Source organism: Aspergillus uvarum (genome assembly GCF_003184745.1).
Source record: "Aspergillus uvarum CBS 121591 unplaced genomic scaffold BO82scaffold_18, whole genome shotgun sequence".
NCBI classification, from domain to species: domain Eukaryota; kingdom Fungi; phylum Ascomycota; class Eurotiomycetes; order Eurotiales; family Aspergillaceae; genus Aspergillus; species Aspergillus uvarum.
This window is the reverse complement of record NW_020291315.1, coordinates 282,106-306,277: the sequence shown is the minus strand read 5'-3', so window position 1 is coordinate 306,277 and position 24,172 is coordinate 282,106. Positions and strand designations below refer to the sequence as shown.

The 24,172-nt window shown below is 50.8% G+C and overlaps 8 protein-coding genes across 8 annotated transcripts; 7 read left to right on the top strand and 1 right to left on the bottom strand.

The window, feature by feature from the left end:
* Positions 1–946: 946 nt before the first annotated feature.
* On the top strand, positions 947–4,723 carry BO82DRAFT_307320 (ion transporter). Its single transcript, XM_025632278.1, has 2 exons — positions 947–1,425; positions 1,489–4,723. Exons 1-2 carry the CDS (start codon positions 1,149–1,151, stop codon positions 4,587–4,589), a joined length of 3,378 nt encoding a protein of 1,125 aa, XP_025493348.1. The 5' UTR covers positions 947–1,148; the 3' UTR covers positions 4,590–4,723.
* A 1,014-nt stretch (positions 4,724–5,737) lies between these two features.
* BO82DRAFT_332561 (uncharacterized protein) lies at positions 5,738–7,824 on the top strand (the record flags this gene model as incomplete). Its single annotated transcript, XM_025633182.1, has 2 exons — positions 5,738–7,136; positions 7,230–7,824. The coding sequence occupies 2 exons, from the start codon at positions 5,738–5,740 to the stop codon at positions 7,742–7,744; spliced, it is 1,914 nt and encodes a 637-aa protein (XP_025493347.1). The 3' UTR covers positions 7,745–7,824.
* Positions 7,825–7,944: 120 nt separating this feature from the next.
* Positions 7,945–9,334, top strand: BO82DRAFT_431180 (synaptobrevin family protein). Its single transcript, XM_025640680.1, has 2 exons — positions 7,945–8,097; positions 8,241–9,334. The coding sequence occupies exons 1-2, from the start codon at positions 8,054–8,056 to the stop codon at positions 8,959–8,961; spliced, it is 765 nt and encodes a 254-aa protein (XP_025493346.1). The 5' UTR covers positions 7,945–8,053; the 3' UTR covers positions 8,962–9,334.
* A 2,309-nt stretch (positions 9,335–11,643) lies between these two features.
* Positions 11,644–13,608, top strand: BO82DRAFT_353140 (putative C2H2 finger domain protein). The gene is made up of 2 exons (XM_025634888.1): positions 11,644–12,940; positions 13,042–13,608. Exons 1-2 carry the CDS (start codon positions 11,725–11,727, stop codon positions 13,323–13,325), a joined length of 1,500 nt encoding a protein of 499 aa, XP_025493345.1. The 5' UTR covers positions 11,644–11,724; the 3' UTR covers positions 13,326–13,608.
* BO82DRAFT_353139 (dolichyl-diphosphooligosaccharide--protein glycosyltransferase subunit 4) lies at positions 13,554–14,425 on the bottom strand. Its single transcript, XM_025634887.1, has 2 exons — positions 14,340–14,425; positions 13,554–14,216 (listed from the first exon to the last, which is right to left on the bottom strand). Exon 2 carries the CDS (start codon positions 14,058–14,060, stop codon positions 13,863–13,865), a length of 198 nt encoding a protein of 65 aa, XP_025493344.1. The 5' UTR covers positions 14,061–14,216; positions 14,340–14,425; the 3' UTR covers positions 13,554–13,862.
* A 289-nt stretch (positions 14,426–14,714) lies between these two features.
* On the top strand, positions 14,715–17,276 carry BO82DRAFT_46622 (Zn(II)2Cys6 transcription factor). Its single transcript, XM_025641225.1, has 2 exons — positions 14,715–14,779; positions 15,076–17,276. The coding sequence occupies exon 2, from the start codon at positions 15,085–15,087 to the stop codon at positions 16,843–16,845; it is 1,761 nt and encodes a 586-aa protein (XP_025493343.1). The 5' UTR covers positions 14,715–14,779; positions 15,076–15,084; the 3' UTR covers positions 16,846–17,276.
* Positions 17,277–17,518: 242 nt separating this feature from the next.
* On the top strand, positions 17,519–18,610 carry BO82DRAFT_431176 (uncharacterized protein; the record flags this gene model as incomplete). The annotated part of the gene is made up of 2 exons (XM_025640679.1): positions 17,519–18,387; positions 18,482–18,610. The coding sequence occupies exons 1-2, from the start codon at positions 17,830–17,832 to the stop codon at positions 18,608–18,610; spliced, it is 687 nt and encodes a 228-aa protein (XP_025493342.1). The 5' UTR covers positions 17,519–17,829.
* Positions 18,611–22,010: 3,400 nt separating this feature from the next.
* Positions 22,011–24,157, top strand: BO82DRAFT_46558 (fungal specific transcription factor domain-containing protein). Its single transcript, XM_025641224.1, has 2 exons — positions 22,011–23,045; positions 23,101–24,157. The coding sequence occupies exons 1-2, from the start codon at positions 22,212–22,214 to the stop codon at positions 24,127–24,129; spliced, it is 1,863 nt and encodes a 620-aa protein (XP_025493341.1). The 5' UTR covers positions 22,011–22,211; the 3' UTR covers positions 24,130–24,157.
* Positions 24,158–24,172: the final 15 nt, after the last annotated feature.

Sequence of the window (24,172 nt, the reverse complement as noted above, 5' to 3'; positions counted from 1 at the left end):
ATTAGTGCAGGCGGTGAGCAGCAGCTTGGTTCCCTGCCTTGGATCTGGCCTGGATCAATTACGGAATATGAATCATCCTTGCCCCCGACTGGCGGTACCGATCCCGGTTGAGCGGCAGACAGAGCCCCCCAGTACATCGAAGGTACACTGAGGGTACACTGAGGGTACACTGCAGAAAAGTGTATACTGTCCAGTAGATAGTAGTTTAGTGGCAGACTCCAACTACCAAACACCGAAAAAAAGGACTTGTTCCTATTCATATATGCCCATGTGTACTATAACGATGTAACGCCACTAAGAACGCAATCAGGTTAATTGTTGGAATGCGGGAGGGTCATACAGCATCATCTGACCTTCCTTATCTCTCGAGAAATTGATCAATGGGCCAATACCCGACCAGTATGGGATCCTGGATATGCTAGCAAGAACTGGCGATAACAACACCTCAGTACTTTCATAGATTTTGACTTATCCAGATGGATGAAGTGTACAATTTTCATCTTGAAAGTGCATGCATTGATGTGCAGTACAATCTGAAGAGGGGCGGGCGGTCGACCTGTAGTAGAGAGATAGTTACTGAGTAAATAGACTATCCGCGATAAGTAACTCACTAGCTTATCCGTGACCGCGCCATAATTAAGGCCGGCCTCCCTTCCGAGTTCCCCTACGTAATAGTCTCACTATCCAGGTCAGTGCTTCGGCCTGGGCTAGCCAAGGCTTAGAGCAGCTACTTATCTTGCGCTAAGACGCGGCCTGGGCGTTGTCGCATGAAATCTCAAGATGGCTGATAAATTTCCTGCGAGTCCTGCGATCTTCCAATCCCTTCTGCTGCTGATGATGCACTGCAGGCGCATGTGAGCTGCGTCAATTTTTGCAGCAAATCGTTTCATCATTCGGTAGCTCTCCCTGTTTATCTAACTCGGCGCAAAAATGTTTACTCCGATCACGCGAACTTGCCTGGCGACTTTCACTAATCCCTCTATCAATCTCTTCACAGGCTGTTGCTGGTCTTTCCGTCGACGTCTTTGAACTTGAATAGTACCTTGCTCTCTTTGCTCGTTTCTGGTGCTGCTGGAACATGATAAGATAAACGACCTTGGAGCCACCGCTTCCCGCGCGATCGTGACTTTCCAGGATCGCTCAAAAGAATGCTCGCCTCTCTCTTACGCCCAAAGAAACGGAGAACGTATGCGGATCATTCTCCGTTCTCATCACCTTATACTACTCGAGATTCACCATGGCCGTTCTTTGATAACAACGCCCCGCAAAGGGGGTGGGAACAAGAATATGGAGAGTTCGGTCAACATAATGGCTTTGGTGAAGCAGATGGTCGAGGACCGGGTCCCGATCAAGATGAAGAGGAAGAGGAAGATACCCCTGTTGAAACCAGCCCTCTTCTTCCTATCTTCTCTGCCTCTCACCTCGGTATGAAACAGCATATGCCATGAGCTGCGCATATACATCGGCTAACCATTCTACGAACTCTAGATACTCTTCCAGTTTATGATATCACACACGCCATTCGCCCTTTGATCGTCACGCGCTGCGAAACTACCTTAACATGGGATCAATTGCGATCGCCCCAGATTTCTCAATTCCTTGTGAAGCCTATTCAGCAGAAAATCCGAACGGCACACTTCTCCAGGGCGACGTTATACGCGCTGATGACCAACTGCTTGCAATTCACAAAAGAGGTTCATTCAAATCCGGGAAACAGTGGTGTGAGCCAGACCAGGGCCATGGTCTGCGAACTTCTCTCTATCAAGTTACTGAGGGAGTATACAACGCGAGAACTGATCGATGCTCTGTCCTATGAATTCTACCCACTCAATGGACAGGCGGCCACTGAACGCGCACTCGGCTGGAAATCCACGCAGGGTAACAAGCGACCTGGCATCGCTCGCATCTCCTGCCTCGAAATAGCCATTCGGGCTCAAGCCAAACGATTTTTATCGCATCCACTTGTCGTACAACAGCTAGAGGCCATTTGGGCAGGCACAATAGTGTTTCATTCAGCTGCTGACAATCTTCATCGCTCGCTAGCAAGACCTCAACAGAACGGAGGGCTAACTTATGGCTCGACACCCAACCTGGTACCAGCCCACCAGCGGACACAATCTGGAATGTCCAACCTGCGCCGTTCAGTGACTATTTATGATCCAAGAGATGCTTCCCTGTTCAAGCTGTCCAGGCTGCGAGTGCCTCGTTATCGTCAATTTCTATCCACACTGTCGTTCGCAATTTTACTGATTCTGTTTCTGGCCGTTCTGCAACAACGTCGCCTTGAGATCACCTCCCTCGAGATTATTTTCTGGTTATGGAGCGCTGGCTTCATGCTCGACGAGATAGTCGGTTTCAACGAACAGGGCTTCAGTCTATATCTCATGAGCTTCTGGAATCTGTTTGACCTCGGCATTTTGTTCCTTCTCTTCTGCTATTACTGCATGCGGCTTTATGGTGCTGTCATGCCCTACACACGCAACAAATACATCGCCGATCAGGCATACGATATCTTGGCTGCGAATGCTGTATTGTTGTTCCCACGCCTCTTTTCAATCCTCGATCATTATCGCTACTTCTCTCAACTGCTCATCGCTTTCCGGATCATGGCGTCGGACCTCATCGCAGTGTTTCTGTTGATTATCATCGCTTGCAGTGGATTTTTCGTTGCATTTACACTTTCGTTTGGCAACGGCGAGGACCACTCGCCTGGCGCCGTGGCTTATGCTCTATTTCAGATGCTGATGGGATTCACCCCGACTGCGTGGACCCTGTGGGAAGACTACAACGCATTGGGGAAACTCATATTGACTATCTTCCTCTTCATTTGTCATTTTGTTGTTGTGACCATCCTGATCACAGTTCTCACCAATTCCTTCATGGGTATTGTGCAAAACGCCAACCAAGAGCATCAATTTCTCTTCGCTGTCAATACCATCTCCATGGTGAAGTCGGATGCCCTCTTCTCCTATGTTGCGCCGACGAACATACTGGCATGGTTGATTGCTCCATTCCGCTACTTCATGTCTTTCAGACAGTTCGTTCGGCTCAATCGCACAATCATCAAAGTTACCCATTTGCCAATCCTATTTTCCATCTGTTTTTATGAGAAGACGATACTCAGCTTCCAAGTCATTGATTCTATCGACCTCATTGATCCTTCTGCTCGCATCGACAGGGCAAACCGCTTTCGACCTCGTCGCAACCGGTTCAGAGCCTTTACCTCTCAGGGAAATCGACTTGTACGAGAGCCCTCGGTGGCTACTTACCAGAAGGATCGGGCCCTGGAAGCTGTCTTCCGACAACCTTATCAGGATGAACCAAGTAGAGGACTAAGGAAGCTTCATCCCCGAGAAAACGACCTGGCTGTCAATCATTGGATGCAGACCATGGGTTCAGGACCCATTAATCCTCCTGATGAGCAAGACTCGGACGAAGTGAATCGTTTAGAAAGATTACCAAGGAATAGATCAGGATACCAGCGGCGAATGACACGAAGCCTGCGCGATTTCACAGAGTCGAACCGGTCGGCTGCCTCTAATCCTGAGGATTCTGCACAGCCTGTGGCATCATCACCAGCTACGCCTCGTCCTGGGAGAGGCTTCTTAATCCCTGCGAGAACCCGACAGCTTTCTCGGCAAACAGGAATGGAGGGTGATGATGAGCTAACTAGCGACGATAATGGCGAATGTACTGGGGAGCAGAGAGAACATCGGTCGCCGTCAAAGAACTCTGAGGAGAACACCCTCATGAACGCAAATGAAAGCTCTCACACCACGCAACCAAAATTTTTCAGCTCCCGACCCTCAACGGCTCGACTCAAGTCTCGCAAGAGCAGTCCCACTCGGCGTATCAAATATCATAAACGCAACTACTCGGGTGCCACTATGCTCTATAATCCGATCTCTCGGAGAAGTGAACATGAGGAAACGGATGCTTCCCTAAATCCTGTCAGACCGAGGGCTCACACTCCAGACCGCGCAAGCAGTATAATCGGACCGCCATCCAGAGGGCCTTGGGCTCTACGACGACACAGTACGGATGGAGGTCGGTCCCGAGTCACGACATTGCATAGATCTGACCCCATGTCTGTTCCTGACATGAATGGCTTTTCAGCACCCGACTCTCATTTTAGAGGACGCCATCAGTCATCAATACTCGACGGTCTGGGCTCCGACCTGGGTGATAACAAAGCAATCACGAACGGCTTCCTTGGCGGGGCTCCGTCAAGTATGACCACTCAAATGGCCTACGCAACGGGCAACATCAGACGCCCCGACAGTCCGAGCAGTAACCAAGATATGCTCAGTAAACTTGTCTTGGCTCGGATGAACAACATTGAAGAAGGTTTCCGCGAGGTGATCAAAGAAGTCAAGGACCTCCGGCGCGGGGGTGCGAGTCGCAGTCAAAGTCGACCTGATGAGCAAGCCACTACTCAGCGCGAGAAGAAGAAGAGACGGGCGGGTGACAAGAAGGAAAACAAGAACGGCCCGGGGTCTCGCAAAAGCAAGGCTAGCAGCGAAGGCCAATACTCAGACGAGTCAGGTACTCAGTTGCGCGAGGAGAACCCCGATTCACAGGATAGGTAGCGGTTTTATTATGTTGATGCATCAATGATTATGACCTGTTCAATGTTTTGTATTAGTATTTGGTTGGCTGTCTCATCAATTTGTTGTTATGCTACATAGCTTTCTTCTATTTGATACCCTTTCCCACTTTTGAAAGGCTATTTCAACATAATGCTATCAGTCCCCGTATCGTCTTATGCTGAATGTTCACAGAGCTTCTAAACCGCTTCCTTAATGACTCAGCCTTGCAGCCATTTCTGAGACAAGCTTCTCTTACCAAGTCTGGGGCTGAGACCACCAATCTAAATATGACAAACGGGCATGGGTTGCCTAATCTTGCAGCCTGGTTAGTCCGGACTTGATCCGGCATACATGTATGTAATGCTAAGGTAATTGATCGCATTTTCACACAACCCAGAGTTAGGGATAACCCTCCAAAAACTTCCTATCTTCGCTTGAGTGCCTATTTTGTCTTCCGCAGTATAAAGTGGATGGCCTGCCCTGAAGGATATTCATGACTGTCTCCCCACAAATTCATTTTGTAACACATTGACTTTGCAAGAGACTCTCCATAGCACCCAGTGAGGAGGTCATAAACGGCAAGTCAGACAGTTTTCGGTTTGTCTATTTTGTTTGCTGTGCTACTTCGCAATGCAAGGGTTGGTTGTGTCAGCAAACTGTCAAGACTGATTCACTTATTTACACTTTAGCAGAGACGACTATAACCGAGAAAGCGATACCTTCAAGATTCAGTCACTCGCACCTTATTTACTTGTACTGGACCATCGTCGGTGAGCTCTACGCCACAGAGCTAGCCATTCAGCTATAGGCAGCAAGTAAGGCTGGGCTGAGGCTGTGACGGGCAGGTCTCTCTCTCTCTCTCTCTTCCTTCCCGCCTTTCATTCACAACACAACTCATCTGCTGTATACATTCATCTTTCTTTTCTCACGTCTCCTCTACTCTCCTCTCCTCTCTTCTTCTTTTCTCGAGTCAACACTTTCTCTTTCATTCTTCTTCCTCCCCGCCGACTCTCCATCCAGTCTTCCATTCTTATTTCTCAGCTTCAGTTCAGAACTTGGTTTTGATATTTCCTGGACCAACCCCAAAGCCCTCCGATCGACTCAGCCATCTCACACCACAAGACATCACTTTGGTTCCAGGCATCGCGATGGATCTCAGCAACGGGCCTGACTTGCTCCTTATGGGCAGTGCTGACACCCTCGTTTACATCGACGACACACAAGCACACGGCCGGTCAAGCTATTCCTTGCAACCACAACGCGCAGTTACGATTCCTCACCGAGTTCACAGCCAGAGTCTACTGTCCACGGGTTCAACCTATTTTCGCGAACTATTTGAGCCTAGAGTTCAGTCCCGAGTCCTAAAACGTCGCAAGCTGGGTGGGGCGTTGCCTGATGGTGTGAAGTTTGTTATTGATCTCACGCCGCCCACCACAGATGATGAAGGGGTGAGGTTCACTGCAGAGCTTTCGTGTCCGCTGGGGTTACGAAAATGGGCTCTCGCACAAGCTCGCTGGACCCTCCCATCTCATCTTGTTAGCGGCATAGACGATGGACTTGAACGCTCCAGTAGCAGTGACGAGCCTGACATCCCTATTGAGTATTCGGAGGCTCGTAACTGCCGGGGGATTGCTCATGTCCTCCAAGCCTTAGAGGGTTTTAAACCTCAGCTTAACACTCCGTGCAAGCTCTGGATATTCCTTGCCTTGGCTAAGCTGTATGGCATCGCCCATCATCCACGGGCCAAGGTCCCGATCCTGACCTGGATTTACGAGGGTAGGAATTCTCTGCTCATTGAAATCCACCCCGAGATTGCATACGGAATAGCTTGCTCTATCCAGTGTGATTATTTGTGCCAGGACTCATTTTCGGTCTTGGTCGGAGAGGCATCTTTGCGACTCATGGCGGAGCCGGACGCAACACATACCCGTCCTTGGGATTTGCACGAAACTCTGTACGGCCGGGTGCGGGAGGTTCTGAATGATGAGGACCGGCAGCGAGTGGAGTATGCCAGTCAAAGCTTCAAGGACCATGTCATTGACACTTTCCTTGAGCTCGTTGGCAGCGAGATGCAATGGCTGGAAAGATTGCCTGCGGTCCGCAAAGTGCTCTTACACGAAGCAGGCGGCCCTCCTTGTTCACTTGCATCTAAGCTCATCAAGTGTCTCAAAAACTATGTGCGATATCATATTATCGATGCATTAAATACCGACCTGGTAACTTGGAAGGAGATCTCAGTGCTTAATGAGCCCGACGATGATTACCCGGGAGAGCGGTTTCTGAAAGCTTATACCAAGATGCATTATACCGAGCGCATTATGAGCCGCACCTTCTGGAAGAACCTCGGGTCAAAAAATTGGAGCGATCTCCCACCGTCAGCTTTCGTAAGCCTGCGCTCAGCCAACTCCATCGCAAATCAATCGGTCGCCGATCTGGGCCGTCATCTACAGCCATTTCGAGCGCAGAAAGATACCAAGATTGGATTTATCGACACGGATGACATGATTGGAGAGGCCAACCGCTACAACGCCCACTTCGGCTCAGGCCGTCCCATTTATGGCGCAAATCTTGTTATTGCACGCCACACTGAAGAGCTGGATTCAGCATGGAACAACACCCTGGGGCGTCTCTCAATCGAAGAACCCTCCGGTCCAACCTGCCATCTCAGAGGTTTCGACCCGGAATGGTACTATAACTTTAACCCTCATGATTTTTTCAACCAACTTTCTTCGTATCTGCACTCAATGTCAGAGAGGATGCGCGGGTCCTATCGATCTGATACGGATCAGCTACTTACCGACTGTGTCAGCTGCCTGACTGCGAATGAAATGAAGTATCTTCCCTTGTGGGCGGGAGGTAACGACGATGGCTCTGGAGGTGTCTTTGCCGACCTTGACATACCAAATGCCGAGCATGCAGGGTTTGCGACGCCGGGACCGGGGATACATATGGGAAGCTCGGTTGCTTCGGAGCCGCTCTCAGACTATTCATCCACCGTGTTTGAGAGTACGGTGCAAGGTGCGTCGCACGGGGCCATCGATGGATTTGGCACGGATGTCATGTCGTTCAGTATGGCAAGCGAAAGAAGCGGTATTGAACAATCTATCGCAGAATTTGAAGACTTGTCACTTGAAAATGCGGTCCAGCCACTCTAGGCTTATGCATTGAGACGAAAGAGGTTTCATGTGAGATATTACAGAGAAACTTTTGGCTAGAATCTAGAGCAAGATCGTCTCACTTAGCAAATGTTTGGTTTTGTGTAGAAAGTCGCGGCCGCGTAGCACGTGATAGAATCCGGGGATTGGGGGCGGCGACGTCACGGACCGATGATCTTATCTCGCAATCAATGCCTCCAGGCACCAGACAGAGACAACAACTGCGACCTCCTCGCCTGTCCTACCAGCCGGTGACGACCTTTTGCGGTAACAACACAACATTGGCAGAATTATAAACATCTCAACATCATGGCCGCCGCCTCATCCTCGAAGCCCTCGAGCTTTCTGCTGTAGTACGTCTTTACCAACCCACAAACCTCAACACCGAAAAAAAAAACAACCCAGCTGCTAGCCAGCCAGCTTCAGTCCCCTTCACAACCCAATCCAACTAAGTTATCAAGTCCATAACTAACCAATCCACCCCCTGGGAATCTAGCTCCTGCATCGCCCACCGCACCACCATCCTAGCCGAACACTCCTCCCCCAACACCTCCTCATCCGCTGCCTCCTCCCTCGCCTCAATCATCCTCCCGAAGATCTCCCACGACCAACCCCAGAAGCTCACCTACACGCACGAGCGCCTATTCGTGCACTACATCGCCGACTCCCCCAGCGGCAGCAGCAACAATGACTCCTCCTCATCCACGGAGCCCAACTCCTACGCCCCACTCAGCTACATCGTGGTCGCAACCGCCGAACAAGGCCGCCGCATCCCCTTCGCCTTCCTCCTCGAGATCAAGCGCAAGTTTCTGGCGACCTACCCTCCGGCCAGCACCGACTTCGCCACGCTCCCCGCCTACGGCTGCGCCGCGTTCAACCCGGACCTCCGCGCGCTGCTGCAGACGTACAACACGGCGCCGCCGTCGGACTCGCTCGCCTCGGCGCGACGAGAGATCGACAGCGTGCGCGACATCATGACGGAGAACATCGAGCGCGTGCTGGAGCGCGGCGAGCGCATCGACCTGCTGGTCGACAAGACGGATCGGCTTGGCGGCAGCGCGCATGATTTCCGGGTGCGGAGCCGCGGGCTGCGCCGCCGGATGTGGTGGAAGAATGTCAAGTTGGTTGTGTTGCTGGTGGTGGTCGTCGTGTTCCTGGTGTATCTGTTTGTGGGGATGGGGTGTGGTTTGCCGGCTTGGGGCAAGTGCGTGGGTTGATTGGCGTGATTGGCAGTGTGTGGAAAATGGGTGATTGGGTCGGCGGGCGGGTTTGTGGTGTTGCATCCTTTTTTGTGAAGTTTGAGATTGAGCCTTTTTTTTTTGTTGCGTGTTGCATGTTGCGCGTGGTTATTTGCATTTGTTTTGACTTGCGGTTCTCTTGCGTTGCTTTTTTATACATGGGCTCATGATTGCTGAAAACGGGTGTCGGCATCGAGTTGAGGTTGGTGGGCTGAACTGTGAGATGGATGGAGGCTCAATTTTCTAATTTTGTATAGTATCATGATAATGTAGTCTGGTTTACTTCTATGTTACTATTTATATCTGTGTATAGATGAGGACTTTGATAAGAATGCGGCGATATATCAAACATTGGCAGATATAGCTCGATACATAAAAACATATTGCCGGATGCGGAAAATAGAACAACAGGCTTAAGGTTGGGTATGTCTCGAACCAGCTCAAGAAGTAGACTGCAGAGCTCATCAGTAGTACATATTAGGAAACCAACCGCAGCCATCAAATTCACGTCTTGTGTAGTATCACAGAACACCGTTGGAAGGTGGATAACCAGTAGAACAAAGATCGAGAGGGACAAGAATCAGGTATCGTGACATGTTTTTCAATTGATTAGCTACCAAAGCTAAGTGCTAGAGTTTACAATATGTGTCTCACTCTCAAACCCACGGCGTCCTTGCTACCGAAGTAACATCAGTGCGGGTCTGCAAGCGAGGCAAACGAACCCCCTGGATAAGATCCAGGTATAAGTTATTTGCTATTCCTTCTTCGCCAGTCGTATACCCCATCAAGCATTGTGAAGGGTTGATGGGGAGATAAACCTGGCGCAGTCTCTGGAAGAGATTTTAGGGGGGTATCATGAGAGAGAAATCAGCTACGTTTGTCGTGGTAGTTTCCATTCAAGTCTTCTGCCTTGACCAGTTGTAATCGCTGTAATCGCGACAGTCGAGTTCCTCGAGCAGGATGCTTCGGTCCATGCCGGTGAGCTTGCGCTTCGTCGAAGGTTGAGCACGAAGATTCAGACCCACTAAGCCATTGGCCTTCGTGGATCGGCGTCCGGAGCTGTCGCATTGCCCACGCAAGTGAAAGGTTGTCAAGTCCGGAGAATTGCATCGTTGATGCGACCAATATCATAGCGCTTGCTTGTCTGCAAATTGTCCCAATCATTTAAGACGCTCGAGCAGATATCCGCCAACTCAGGAGCATGGTCATATTGCACATTCCCAGGAGTGTTGACAGTGTTCGGATGTTGTGAGTTGAACAGAAGTCAAGGGTCGACTTCCGCGGACCTTTTCAATGATTAGTGTGCGTCACATGATCTAGCCACGCTTAGCCTTACTGGAAGCGCTCTCATTCGTCGGGTTATAGCTAGTCCCAGCAAGTACGAATCAGCTCTTACCGCCTGCCTATCTGATGAGCGTTCCGGGTCGATGATCCTCCGGTCATTGTTCTATAGCATTTCGCGATGCGCTATCCGTAGTCGCGTCAAGCTTCGGTTCTCGTTTCCATAGCGTGTTACTTTTTCTTGTTATGCAGTACTGATGTGTTACCAACAATCCCTCAATTCTCTCTCCCTTGCATACATCTATGCCATTCAATCTCATGTCATGATCCAGACGGGAATCTGTTCGCGCCTGAAACCCTGATAACGCGGCCTGGCACCAACACCGGCAAAGAAGAATGTCAAACAACGATGACATTCAGTGGCTGGAGAGTTACCTGCGCTACGGCTACGACCCCGAGGTGCAGAGGTTTGAGGACAATAATATGGCATACTTTCAAGCAAATCCGTACTTTGCCTTGCCCCCGCCGTCTCAAATGTCCCACCCGTCGCCCGGAACGAGTCACGCTCGATTTCAACCACCTTACCCTCAAGGTCGTCCATCAGCGGAAAGAACCAATGTGGGGCCTACCGGTGTTACCTCTTCCTCAGCGCCCGCTTCTTTTCCAGCACAATCTCGCCCGCCGCAAGCTCCACCTCGTTATGCGCCTCCATCGACCGGCGCGCCACCTGCCGTGTCCCAGACGCAAGGCTCGCAGGTTCATTTTGCTCCTGTCAGGGGATCCGAGTCGTATCAGAATATAGCGCAGCAAGCTATCTATCACTCGCAGCGGGCACCGTCTCCACAGCCTCAACAGCCAACGCAACCCTATCCACCTACTACAACAGCAGCACCTGCAGCACCTGCTCCGCCGCCTACGAAGACAGCTTCGCCTCAGCCTCGGAACACAAGGTCTCCTCAATTGCTTATCCCCAAACAAACCCAGCTTCCCAACAGCGCGCCCCCTCGCGCACCTCAGTCAGGCCCCTCAACTGGCCCTCAAAGAGCCTGGACAACAATGCCTGATGGAAACAGAACGGCCTCAGCAGCTGCGCCTGGGCGCGCGCCTCCGCCGACCTCGAAGACAGTCCCTCCTGAGGCGCAAAGAACTGTTCACCATCCAACGCCTCAGCCGATGTCGTCACCCTCGGCTTACTCCGCGCCTCCGCAACATCCACCAGTAACCCAGGCTACAGGCGGATTCAACCATGCTCCTACTGCTGGGTTTTTCACAGTTCCCTCACAAGGCATACCGCAGAACCCACCAGTAAATCAAAATGCAGGCGGGTCCAATCAGAACTCCTCTGCCGCGCCTTACAGGGTATTACCGCAGACTCTGGTACAGAATTTAGCAACAATTCAGCATACGGGCGGACCTTACCAAAGTTCAGCCGCTGGGCCTCATCAGAAGCCATCGGACAGCATGTCCCAGATGCCACAACCCGGAGGTCAGCCGGCTCCTGCTCCCGCGCCCGGCCCAGCGCCTTCGCAACTGAATCCTCAGAAGCAGAAGCTCAATGCGTCTACGGGTCCGGAGCCTGGAAAACCTGCTAAGAAACGTCGCGTCGGACCTCCAAAGACATCACAGCAACCGGCGTCGTTTGCGTTCACGAATGCTGCGCATCCCTCAATTCCGCTAGGTGGGCTGTCAGCCTTCAGTTACTCTCCCGCAACCACGCCGGGGCTCAAGGCGAAGGATTATCTGAAACACCGCGCCGACATTGTGAAGCCTATAGATGAAGCGGATGCTGCTCGGAAGCTGACTTATGACCCTAAGACCATTGCCAGAGATGTCCTGATTGCATCCGGTCGTCATCCAACTGAAGAAGCTCTGAACCACCACCTCTTCCGTCTACGTGATGTGTTCACGCATGTGGAAAACGGGTCAGATCTGGCGACATTTCGATGGGATTTAGTAGATTTACAAGAAGCACGTGACCAAGGACGGACGGGCGCTTCCCTTCCGCCGTCCAACCAACTTTCCGCGCCGCGTCCCGCGCTGCGACCGCCGCAGCCGATTCCTGCTCCGCCTCATCTGAACTTCCCATCAGCCCCAGTCCCGCCATCATCTGTACAACCTCAGCAGGTATTGCCTCCGAGCCCGGAACCGCGAGTGCAGCTATCTCAACCTCCACCTAGCGCCCAAATCTCTTTTCAGTCTCCTAGCTCGCAGGTCCAGCATCCTCCCAGAACCGGTGGTCCTTCTCACTTGTACCCGCCGTACACCCCACTACCACCATCGCCGCAGCCGCCGCCGCCGCCGCCGCCGCCGCAGCCGCAGTCACGTTCCCCACCCAAAACACCAGCGAGCGCGATGGTGGGCAAGCGGGGACCCGGTCGTCCGCCTGGGAGCGGCAATAAGCCCAAGCAGCAGCCGGTACCGACGACGAGCTCACAACCGGTGAAGTACCAGGTTTTCGGCTGTCAGTGGACGACTTGTCGTGCCGAGCTTCATAACCTGGAGGGGCTTAAGAAACACATTTTCAAGGTTCATGTCTCTCAGCAGCTGACTTGCGGCTGGAAGGGATGCACACACCCGGAGCCCATGCCTGCGGCGCTGCTCTTTAAGCACGTGAAGAAGGACCATTTGGACTCTATCGCTTGGAGGCTGGGCGATGGACCATCTGTGCCAATACCTGGTGAGAAATCATCTGGATGATCGCATTTCCACTTTACGCGTGACTTGTAGCATTTTGAAGGGCAATCATTAATTATTTGACTTCTGCTCGCACTATCATAGGTGAAAATACCAGCGAAACAGGACTGTCTACGATTCCTCAGAACGGTCGACCTGGCATGGATGACATGCTCATCTTCCCGGCGAGTGGTTCGTCGATCCGCGCCTACCATAAAGTTCACGGCAGAGCTACCCAGCAGCAAAAAGCGCAGGAAATCCTCAAGGCTGTGCAGCGACTGAAAGAACAGATCGGGGTGGGTTTGGACCCGGGCGGGTGCGGATTGACTAACTTTATGCGGAATGAGCGACAGAGCACTGAGGAGGATGTTTATGAAGTGGTTGTCTAAACCTATGGTATCTCCATATTACGGAAACCGGCATTCTGCATTGGGTGGTGTGATCTTTTCTCTTTCTCGGCTTTTCTTGAATCAATCATCCGAGAGCGTCGTTCTCGAAGCGTAGGTGTTACGGTTGCTTTTGTGGAGGGTGTCCTTTGACTCTACCCAGCTCTGGTATGTCCTCAGCCCGTTACTTACCCAGGATACCACAAATTTGTACATTAACATAGTGGAAAAGCTGGGAACATCTGAAAGGTGATATACGTCCATACAATACACACATACGAAGACACATCCGAAGTGGTTCATACAAAATAAACGATGCATTGGATGGGAGCCCAAAAGACCACCGCCCGGGTATTTTAAACAAACAAGCCCATCGCCTTTGGTCTCTTCCACCCCGTAGTCATTCGCTTAAACTAGACTCAAGACACAGAACACAAGAGTAAACGCGACAGAAAAGAATAACAAAAGAAGTAAACAGAACGTTCAGGTTGTGGGTATACATCCGCCCTAGCCAGTCTTGCCTTTCCCCCCAGTGACACCTTACGACGACGATCCCACGGCCGCTGCCGCCGCCGCCGTCTCCTGCGAGATCCCGGGCACCTTTTGATCAGCGGGAGCGTCGAGTTCGGTGCCGTCGTCCTTAGCGTTGACTTCGAGGAAGTGGTAGAGGACAATCATCATCATGGCGCAGCTGCCGAGGAAGACGGCCAGGCGGTGGAGCTCGTCGTCGGTGATCATTGCGATGACTGTGTTTCTTTGCGGGAGAGGTTTGTAGATATCAAGGTCTGAGGTTCAATCGAGGTTGTCTTGAGGTTGTTTTGTGGTGATGCACAGCAGGAAGAGTGTACGGCGCTGTAGGAGGGAGGGAAGTAGATAGCGGAGATGGTAAGTTAACTGTCCGGAGAACGGGGAAAGCCACGTTAGCCTTAATCATGGGATGCAGGGCAGTGGGTAGGAAGGAAGGTTGAATTGAGGCGACATGTTGGCTGCTGGGTTGAGTCAATGCAAGGAACATACCTAATCTCCGAAGATAGATTCGTTGTTTCAATGGGGAGCAACAGACTGTTGGCGGTTCGGAGGAGGACACTTTGCGCTCTCTCGGGGAAAGTCGTCGTAATTCGTTAACTTAACGCCTTCCTTTCTTTAGTTATCAGTCAGCACTTTTGTGCTGCCTCATCGCTCAGGCAGCAGTAGCTTTGACTTGACTCGATTCCACTTCCCGATCAGGGGTGGAAGCTCCTACTGGCCTGGGTCTAGCTTATGCCTAAGAATACAGGCAGCGGCCGCAACGGCCCGGCCGTTATTAATTATTCTTTAGCATTTGCGATCGTATCATCTCACTCAGCTTCTTCCCCTCCTACTGTGTGTCTCTTTTGTTGGATGGGCCACAGCTAAGAGTCAAATTCTATCTGGAGACTACTTTCTGCAGCTGTCCTCAATCTTCAAATCTGCTGTATGTATGCGAATGATCCCTCTTTTCCGATTGTCCTCTTCCCCTCTGTCCCCTCTTCCCCCTCCCGTGTCTGTCCCTCATAATCTCCTTCTCCCCCCCCCCCCCAAAGAATTCTAGACAGCGGCTCTCCCCGCTCTATCCAGATCTCGGCTTTGCCTCAACGCTCTAGCTTTGCGCTCCTCAAGACAGCTCCTACCCATTATCTATGCACCCTGATGTGTTTATTGATTCTTGGGTAGCTTAGAGGGGACAGCTGGATCGCAACACATTGATGTCCCCATGTTAATCAATCTATGACAGTCTGCCACCATGGACCAGGGAATCAACCCATTTGTGACGGCCAAACCTCCCAACCCGCCCAAGAACGCCGGGCCTTCACTCCTCGCCTGCTTGCTATGCCGACACAAGCATCTCAAATGTGATGGCAACACACCCGTCTGTGGCCGCTGTGCAGCCACGGGCGCCGAGTGCCAGTACACCCCGTCGCGGCGCGGCTACAAAGGCCCGTCAAAGAAACGCCGAGCCAACCCGTCCTCCCCCGATCAACTCCCTTCCGACCTATCGGCTTCCTTTGAAGCCCAGCCGTTCTACAATGTCCCCTCTGAATGGGTTCTTCCCGGGAACATGCCTCTCATGCCAGTGACGACGCCGCTACCCAGCACCAGCACGCTGCCGCCTTCCCTTCCGACGACCAGCCCTGAACTGACGGCCGATGGCTCGGTCTCGTCGCAGCCCCTTCGCGCGGCTCACAGCCCCCTCACGCCGGACTCGTATTCTTCCAATCCTGGCGACAATTACCTCATTGATATTTACTACACCTACTTCCACCCCTCCCACCCCATCCTGCTCCCATTCCGGATCTTGTATCGGTCTCATGTCCCGCCTTTCCTGGAACATGTGATCAAGTTCATTGGCACTCATTTCACCCCCGCAGCGTCCAGTGACACGTACAGGCCGACGGTCATGTCGTCTGTCATGGAACAAGATCCTTCAGTGGAAAAGGTCCAGGCCCTGTTGCTTCTGGCCATTGTTCTTCATTCGCGGAACGAGCGAGCTGATGCCGGAGTATGCATCGCAATGGCCGTGGACCTGGCTTTTGAGCTGGGGCTGCACAGCCGACACTTCGCCCAGACCATGGGAGAGGGGGATCCCGTGCGGGAGGAGAGTCTGAGACGAACCTGGTGGGAGTTGTTCATCATAGAAGCCATGCTGACTGCCCTCGGTGTTCAGCCGCAATACCGTTGCAATACCGTGCCTTTGGAGGTGCCACTACCGTGCGAGGAGAGGATTTATCAGGACGGACTGGCTCCCCCGCCCCCATTGACGATCGCACAATTCGATGAGCGGGCGTTCGCTGATGAAGAACGGGATTTCTCCTCCTATACCTACCGCATCGAGGCGGCTCGGATCTTAGGGCGGGTGGTGGACATTCAGGATATGGTCGAAGGCCAGCAGGATCAGGTTGAAGCTACCGACGCCCGGATTACTAGCTGGTTCCATCATTTGCCCGAGTCGAAGGCTGAGCTTCTGCGTCCTGATGGCTCAGTGGATGAGATGATGTTCCAGGCAACTATGGTCGTCAACGGGTCGTCTATCTATCTGCACTTCCCGCGCTCGGATCTGCTATCATCTCCCGCTGTGGCCGCGGAGGTGATCTGCGGTCATCATGGGCCGCTAAGTATTCCGGCCTTCTCGCACCATGCCCATGCCATGAAAGCCGTTAAAGCCGCCAGCGAAATCTCGACGTTGGCATCCATTAGGATGCCTGTCGTCAAGCACACCCCGTTCTTCATCTGCACCTTGGTTTTGAGCTCCATGGTGCAGCTTGCCGCCTGCTCGGTGAAAGCCGGCCAGATGCCTGACCCCAGTCGGGACCGGCTCACACTGACCATCGGCGTCTTCAAGACGCTGGCCCGCACGTGGGCCATCTCCCAGAGCATTATGCGGCAAATCAAGGCGGTTGCGCGCGACGTGATGGACCTCGGGCTCCGACCCAATATGGACCAGATCGATCTCAACAGTGTTTTGGATAATGGCCGCTTTTGGATGCCCGACATGCTGCCTCGCTGAAGAATCCGAGTCCAGCGCATTACCTGTGTGGTGTCCTCGACTGTGGGAGACATGATGCCTGTTGTTTTCTCATAAAAGAATATATCAGCACCAGCCCTTCCAGCGCCTGCTTCCTAAAACTCCCTGTTGATATTCTTGACCATTGCAACGATGATACCCCTTTCCCTGACTGCCCCAGAATGTATGAAACTGGGCCCGACCTACTGAAGACTGATGATTTGTTATGGTGTATTTAAGTGCCAGGATATGCCGAGATGATGGATGATGACGATGTGATTGTGTTGTGTTACCTCGATCCCGAGATTTTCTTGCGAGTTTCCCTACATCCGGGGCTGATGTATTGACTTTGGACGCTTCGGATTTAAGCCTGCCAAGCAGCAGCAGAGCTACACATATTTCCCTTTTGGATTGCTGAGTTGTGAATTCCGTTTTCTGGTCCTACGGGACCTGCCTAAAATGCATGTCTCCTACATATTCCTTCCTGGGTACTGGGAATTGTCTATCTATTATTACCATGTTCGTCACCAAATAGCATCTGAAGAGGAACGCTAATAACTAACGTTAACTTCTGGTAGATTAGTAAACCGCAAGTCCGGGGAATCTTCCGTCGCACTAGGTTTTTTTTAGCCTCCTGTCGATCTCCACTGCGGGTGCGTATCCACTATCCACAAAATGCCATTCCATGATTTCAGGTAGTCTTCACCAACATCTACACTTGGAGCTACGCTCAATCGTTTCTCATGTTCTCCTCAGTGTAATTACACAACAAATTGATTGTGCTACGTGACATCTCGATAGTTACCCAAACCAACCACACTTATTTGCAGCATTCCATCCCCAAAATGGGGAACTCATGTGAGGGAACTCCACGACGCCTTCTCCGGGGGCAACTACTTGGACTGGTTCGTGGTGGTCGATGTACTCCACCAGACTCTCGTCGACGCAAAACACCTCACAAAACTGATCAGACACCTACGCATCCGCATGCGCCTCGAGAATCAACCCACGTACCGCCTCCCACAACTTCGGCCGTTCATCCGCTCGGCCTACGCCGCCGACAAAGCCAACTTCATGCTCTACCTCTTCCGGTACATGTTGAAACTCAAAGGCGACCTCCAGAAGTGCTGCCGCAAGCGCCGCCTGGTCCTGCCCGCCAACGCCGCCGCGGGTCAGCTCGGGATCTTCACCAAGCCGCCCGCGAACGTGATCAGCAAACATTTTGTGGAGATCAACGTGCGGCGCGCCGGGAAGCCGGAAACCCGCCACCAGTCCAATTGGCGGTACTATTATACGGACGATGGGGACGGGAGGAGAGTGGTCTGCCGGCTGCCGCAGGGCATGTACGGTGCGCTCTTGGATGAAATCCGAGACAAGAGGGTCCACTACCGTCGGGACAGGGATGTGCTTCAGCCGCTGTGGCCGGAGGCGGAGAGTATGAACGTGGCGGTTCGGGGGTTAAGAAGGAAGATTGGCGCGGTGGTGGAGGGGGAGGAGGCGTGGTTGCGCGCCTTATTTGCGTTGATGCATTCGGATACGGGCCCGGTATGTTTGTTGTTGCTGGTGAGTTGGCCGCTGTTTCGAGCTGGTGGGCTCGAGGTTCGGCTCTGTGGCTGGTAGCTGACGTTGCTCCAGCTAGGGGGAAAACCTGGTGGTATTGATGGTGTTATCTACCCTGGACACGGGAGACCCGGCTCTGAACTGCAGTGCATGCATGGGATTTCTCTTGGAGATGAAGCATCTCGTGACCAGGAGTCTTCGCCTGTAAGTCCAACAACACCTCCTACACATGATCTACATCCTGAAGATGATCTACACCATGAACCGGAAATCCCACCAGCGATCCTACACACTCGCCAACCGCACCCCCCCACTAACAACACAACTCGTCCCCGTATATTCGTCCCGCCTTGGGTGATATATCGGATTCGACCACCACCGCAACCACAACCGACAATAACTCCTGCCTTGAGCGACCGTGACCGCGACCAGCCGCCCGCCAGAGCATCCACCCTTCCATTCCTCCTAAACACGCCCCCGCAGCCGGACTGCGCAGAGACGGATCGGAGATCAAGAAGGCATAATACTATCTCTTCTCTTCTAAACTGAATTCGTAGTAAGTCTTGAGATACCCTGTCTAGCGTTTCTCTTGCTCTGCTGTGTACGTACGCAAAGCGTCAGCATTGCGGGCTTGATGCATTTATGAAGTATTCCTAAATAGGCCAGCAGTCACGCCTTGTTTCCGGAGGAATAACGGTATTGATGACTTGAATTCTCCGTTCAAAGTCCAACCTGTAAGCCCATACATATTGGAAGGATGTACCGTATCCTCTCGATATCAGCTACACTTATGGCATTAAGACGTTACGGTGTGAGTATATATGGGTCATGATTCATTAAATCCCCCGTGTTGGGTAGGAAAGCAGAGAGAACAGTGCGAGCAATATCTACCGGCAGAAGCTGTCTTCCCTTAGTCATTTGCCATCGTGGTTAGCCCTCATCATCACTGTGCTCTTGCCGATGGCAAAAGCAATTTCTCACACTAAACTATCACCAGTTTGGCGTGGTCTGCAATTTGTCATGGCTGCCCCGAAGGAAATAAATACTGCAGTTGTCTACATTGCCTTGACTGCTACCCAATCATCATTCTTCTCCTGAAACGTGAGACGTGTGTGCAGTCCTGGCCTACGCTGGCTGTGCGTGCTTTGTGAGGCCTCCCTTGCATCGCTGCAGATCCATCTCGTGTCAATCTCGAAAGTATGCCAACAGTTTGATGCCGACGCCAACAAAGGGTTAAGCACCAATGCAGCAGAGACTGTCTCCAGCAGGACGGCAAGAATCGCCATCACCCACCACAGTAAGAACTACTTTAAGGTCTTCTGGTACGTTTTTGGTGGCTTCTACTCAGTACTATAGATTAGTATAATTATTTTCTTTCTCTGCTGGCGGCTGTTGAGCAACCCCCTGTCAATAACTAATCTTACTATAACTATTCTAATTATTATTATTATTACTTTACAAGCCTCCTTCTCTGCGTTCTAGGATTAGTCTACCTTTTAGATTATAAAATCTATCCTGGGTCTTCTCCCCTCCGATGTAACAATTATATAGAACAGGAATCTTGTTTAAGTACCGGCCGCAAACTTGGTTGCGGGAGATCTAGTTTATATCTTTAATAACAACAAAGTTCCCACCAACATGCGTATCATTTATAGCTTTGGTGATATATAATTTAACTAATTTATTCTACAGGCGAGTCTGATAAGGTTAAGGGAGCAATAAATACCACAGACCAGAATTTTTATAAAATATATAATATTATTTTTATAGGCACCTGTTACGGGACGGATAGATTGTGCTAATCGAAACGTGCCTTAGAACAAGAAGAAATAGCTGAAGAGCTATTTCGTCTGTTCGTACGAAATTCCTTTATGTGTGTGCTAAGCTAGTGCTAGTTTAGTACTTAGTGTGCGAGGCCTCAGGTGCCAACTGGTGCCTGAAGCCGAGCTCTATAACAGGGCCTTGGTCCCATAACAGCACCAGTATTACTAATAGCATTGCTATTAACAGTAACTATAGTTCTGACTGGCAGCTGATTAGTAATAAGCTGTCTAGCCTTGATTACTGCTAATATAAAAAGAAATGTCAACGAACTGAGAGGCTTCAGAGGAGAGGTTCTGGGACGTGTTTGATATGATTCTTGATGGTTGGTTGTTGTTGAACTAGCTACGTTCCGCACGTAAACAAGATGAAAAGGCCTTTGGAATCACGTGGCCGGATTACTTAGCAGCGCTGACAAAAAACCTATACTTATCTAGAAAGAGATTGCCTACTTTATATATATTGTTGTGGTGTTGCTTTTACCCTAATAATTATAGCCAAATATATAAAGGTAAACAACATCCTATCCAAAGGATTAGCAATAGTTGAGACTCTGGGCTGTGTTGATATTATCTGCTCCGATAAGATGGGCCCTTTTACCCAGCGTCTCTGGGGTTGGTTGACCAAAAGTTCAATCTGGAGTTCTCAAGGAGCGGCCAGGAAAAGTCTATTTCAATCCCAACAACCTTGGAACCCCTAGTGCAAGAATCCACCCTATATAACAATACCTCTTTTAATTAAAAGACCAAAAACTTGCCCATTAACAAATAATTAACAAATAGATGGTTAATAAAAATACTACTAACACCCCTGTGCTCCGCTGCGTTGAATTACTGCGGCCGAGCAGCAATACCGGCCTGTACAAGTATAAATACATCCACCAGATCCTGTCTAGTTCAAAAAACATAAATGCTTATAGTGTATAAAACTCCCCAGTTCTCCACTCGCTGTCCAGTCTATGTCAAGGGGGCGCCCTATGTTCTCCTGCCGCATTGTATACATATAAAGGTTAGAGCAAGTTTTGTAAATAAAATAAACTTATAAGCTTCAGAATAGGTGTCACAAGACAGACCTGCGACACCTGCTGCACGTACTACACATGAAGGTAGTCCTTTATCTTTCTGTCAGACCTCCCTTACCCTTCTTGTCTCTAGTTATTCCTTCTTGTTCGTACGGCAGATATAGATGAGAAGATCCATCTAATGTCATCCCAGAGCAATAGGTAACTAGATCCTCAACTATATACTAGGTCTACATCATTTCTGATCAAGTTTTTATTAGCTATAGTATAGAACAATACTTGAGTTTAATTGTTGTTAGGATATGTTAAGGTGTTTTTTATTCTTCCTCAGGCACTAACTAATGCCAGAAGCCTGACATAAGTTACTGACTAGACTAGCGCTACGCTGGTTCGGCTCTTTGTATTATTCCGGCCGCTGGTCGCCGCCAGATTCCCCACTGCGGCGACTATTGCCTCCGCCCGTAGCATCTTGCAACACCTCCATGGCTTCAGTTACTAATTCAATTTCAATTGAATTGTTCTCATTTCATGTTGCTCATTGATCTAGGCATCTTTGCCGCTTAGATAGGGCACTGGAATTTTAGTAACAATTCATGCGAAGGTTATCAAACTTCCACCTTATTCCGAGTGCGGAATCCACATATGCTGAAAGAGAACCAAAACGGTGGGGTTAGCATAACCATTAGTCGGAATACTACACAGCATGCTCTCACGGAATCGCACACTTACAGGTTGTGGAACCTGTCGCAATCGCCATGTGAAATGTGATGAAGCAAGCCCCGTCTGCGAGAACTGCCAACAGCAGGGCCTGGCATGTCCCGGCTATAAGCGTCAGCTGGTTTGGGCGAGTCATGATGGAGACCGGATATATCGCCGGCCGCTATTCTCCAGTGAATGATCCTTCTCGGGCTTCTACTGTTCAAATCTGTGTCTGCTAACTAGCGTTGCAGATACTAATCAACTGAAGATGACACAAATGACGGCAGAAAGTCTCGGAAAGCAGTCTGTCAGTGCTACTTTGGCTCAACTGGAAACTGAATTCGAAAGCAGCGTTACCTTGAGAGGCGACTCGTTTAGAGGTCCTTTCGGTGTCCTGGTATTGTCCAATAATGGGTCTGCCGATAATGAGCTAACTGAGCCGCAGTCCGACCAGGCTGAGGGCAACAGGTTGGACTGGAATATCTTTTCTCCCACCATCACATGGGACAATGCTATGTTTGATGGTTTGTACAATATACCCGGGGACTCGCGTGATTCTACTATACCAGATCAATTAATGGACATTATTATTGCAACCGCTGATGCTCAGTCTCTCCTTCAACCCTCAATAAATCCGCATTCTGACGAGCTCGCCAAACGGTCGGCCTCTTCATCTCTGGCACCAATTCTTCCATCCCTCGGGGTCTGCTCAGGGCATACAACCATACCTCCTCAAGCTGCCGATTTGCTGCGGTATTTCAAAGAGAATGTCATTTCGCTCTCATTTCCTCTGAGAAACTGCCGATACTGCCCATGGCAGACAGTCCATCTCCCAGGTGCAATGAGCGCATTTGCAGATCTCAGCATTCACTATACTACGAGCCACACCAGACTCTCGCTGTTTTATTCTCTTCTTGCTGCCAGCTGCCTCCATAAGTATACACGCGGTAGTTCTACCGGTGACCTGGAATCGTCGGCAAAGCTGTTTAAAGATACCGCCACGCAACATCTTGAGTTAGCCCTGCAGGAGCAGGCTATAGAACCCAAGCGCGCTAGTTATAAGGAGATACTAATGGCTGTTTTAAGCATGGTTATGCTATCGGTAAGTGTTCACCAGGCAGCTTCTCCCAACATCATGTGGCTTACATGTGATCAAGATATTCGACGGCGAAAATACTCGGGCCCAAGCGTTTTTAGTTGATGCTGAATATCTCATTCGCACGCGAGGCCTTCCCAGACAATACAAGTCTCCCAAGGTCCGATCCTTGCACCACGTCTATACATTCCTGCGCATCATGGCCGAAAGCACATGCGGATGTGCCTTACTGGACATTTGTCCCGACCGTCCCAGTTCCAGCTTGCTCTCAATTGAGCCATCATCACACTCTCTACGAAGTTTTCGCATGGCTGATGATATTTTAAATGCTGAGATCGACCTAACACAAGCAAAAGGCAACAAGATCGGCCAGGATGACATTCATTTGGAGGTAATGGGGCGGTGGGATGACACGCTCTTCTCGGATATCTACGGGATACCGGAGACCCTCTTAAATCTTCTCTCACAGGTTATTCGCCTGGCCAACGAACAAGAGCTCCTCCACCGCGACGCTTCGACCGTGGATGTGCGCACCACAGCAGAGTTGAAGCGGCGCGCGAGCCTACTCGAGCATTACATTCTCTCGTGGGAGCAGTCTCCCGGATCGAGTTCAAAAAGAAACAATTCAACAGCGTCCAATTCAGGTCAAAATGCTACCTCCAGCCGGAACCTTACAGCAAACCATTTCATGGTTCTAGCCATGCATCAAGCACTTATCTTGTTCTACTACCGTCGCATTACCAATATCAGCGCTTTGATCCTGCAGGATACTGTTCGCAACTGCTTGAATTTCCTTCAACGCTACGACGAAGCCCGCATTGAGAATAGCAAGGCTGCTCCTCCCTATACTCCTGACACAGCAACCCTCTGGCCTGGCTTCGTTGCAGCCTGTGAAGCAATAGACCCCGACTTGCAGAGTAGTCTGCTAGATTGGCTTGTTTTGACAGGCCAACGGATCTCCTTGGGCTCGTTCTCTGCAGCTGCAGGGACTGCGCAGTGCGTTTGGAAGACACGGTCCGAGACCAAGGACTACACGTTGAGCTGGTTTGATGTTATGAAGCATGAAAGATGCCCGATTATCGCGACGTGATAATTTGATTTCATCCTGGACGGATTATCTGAAATATAGTACA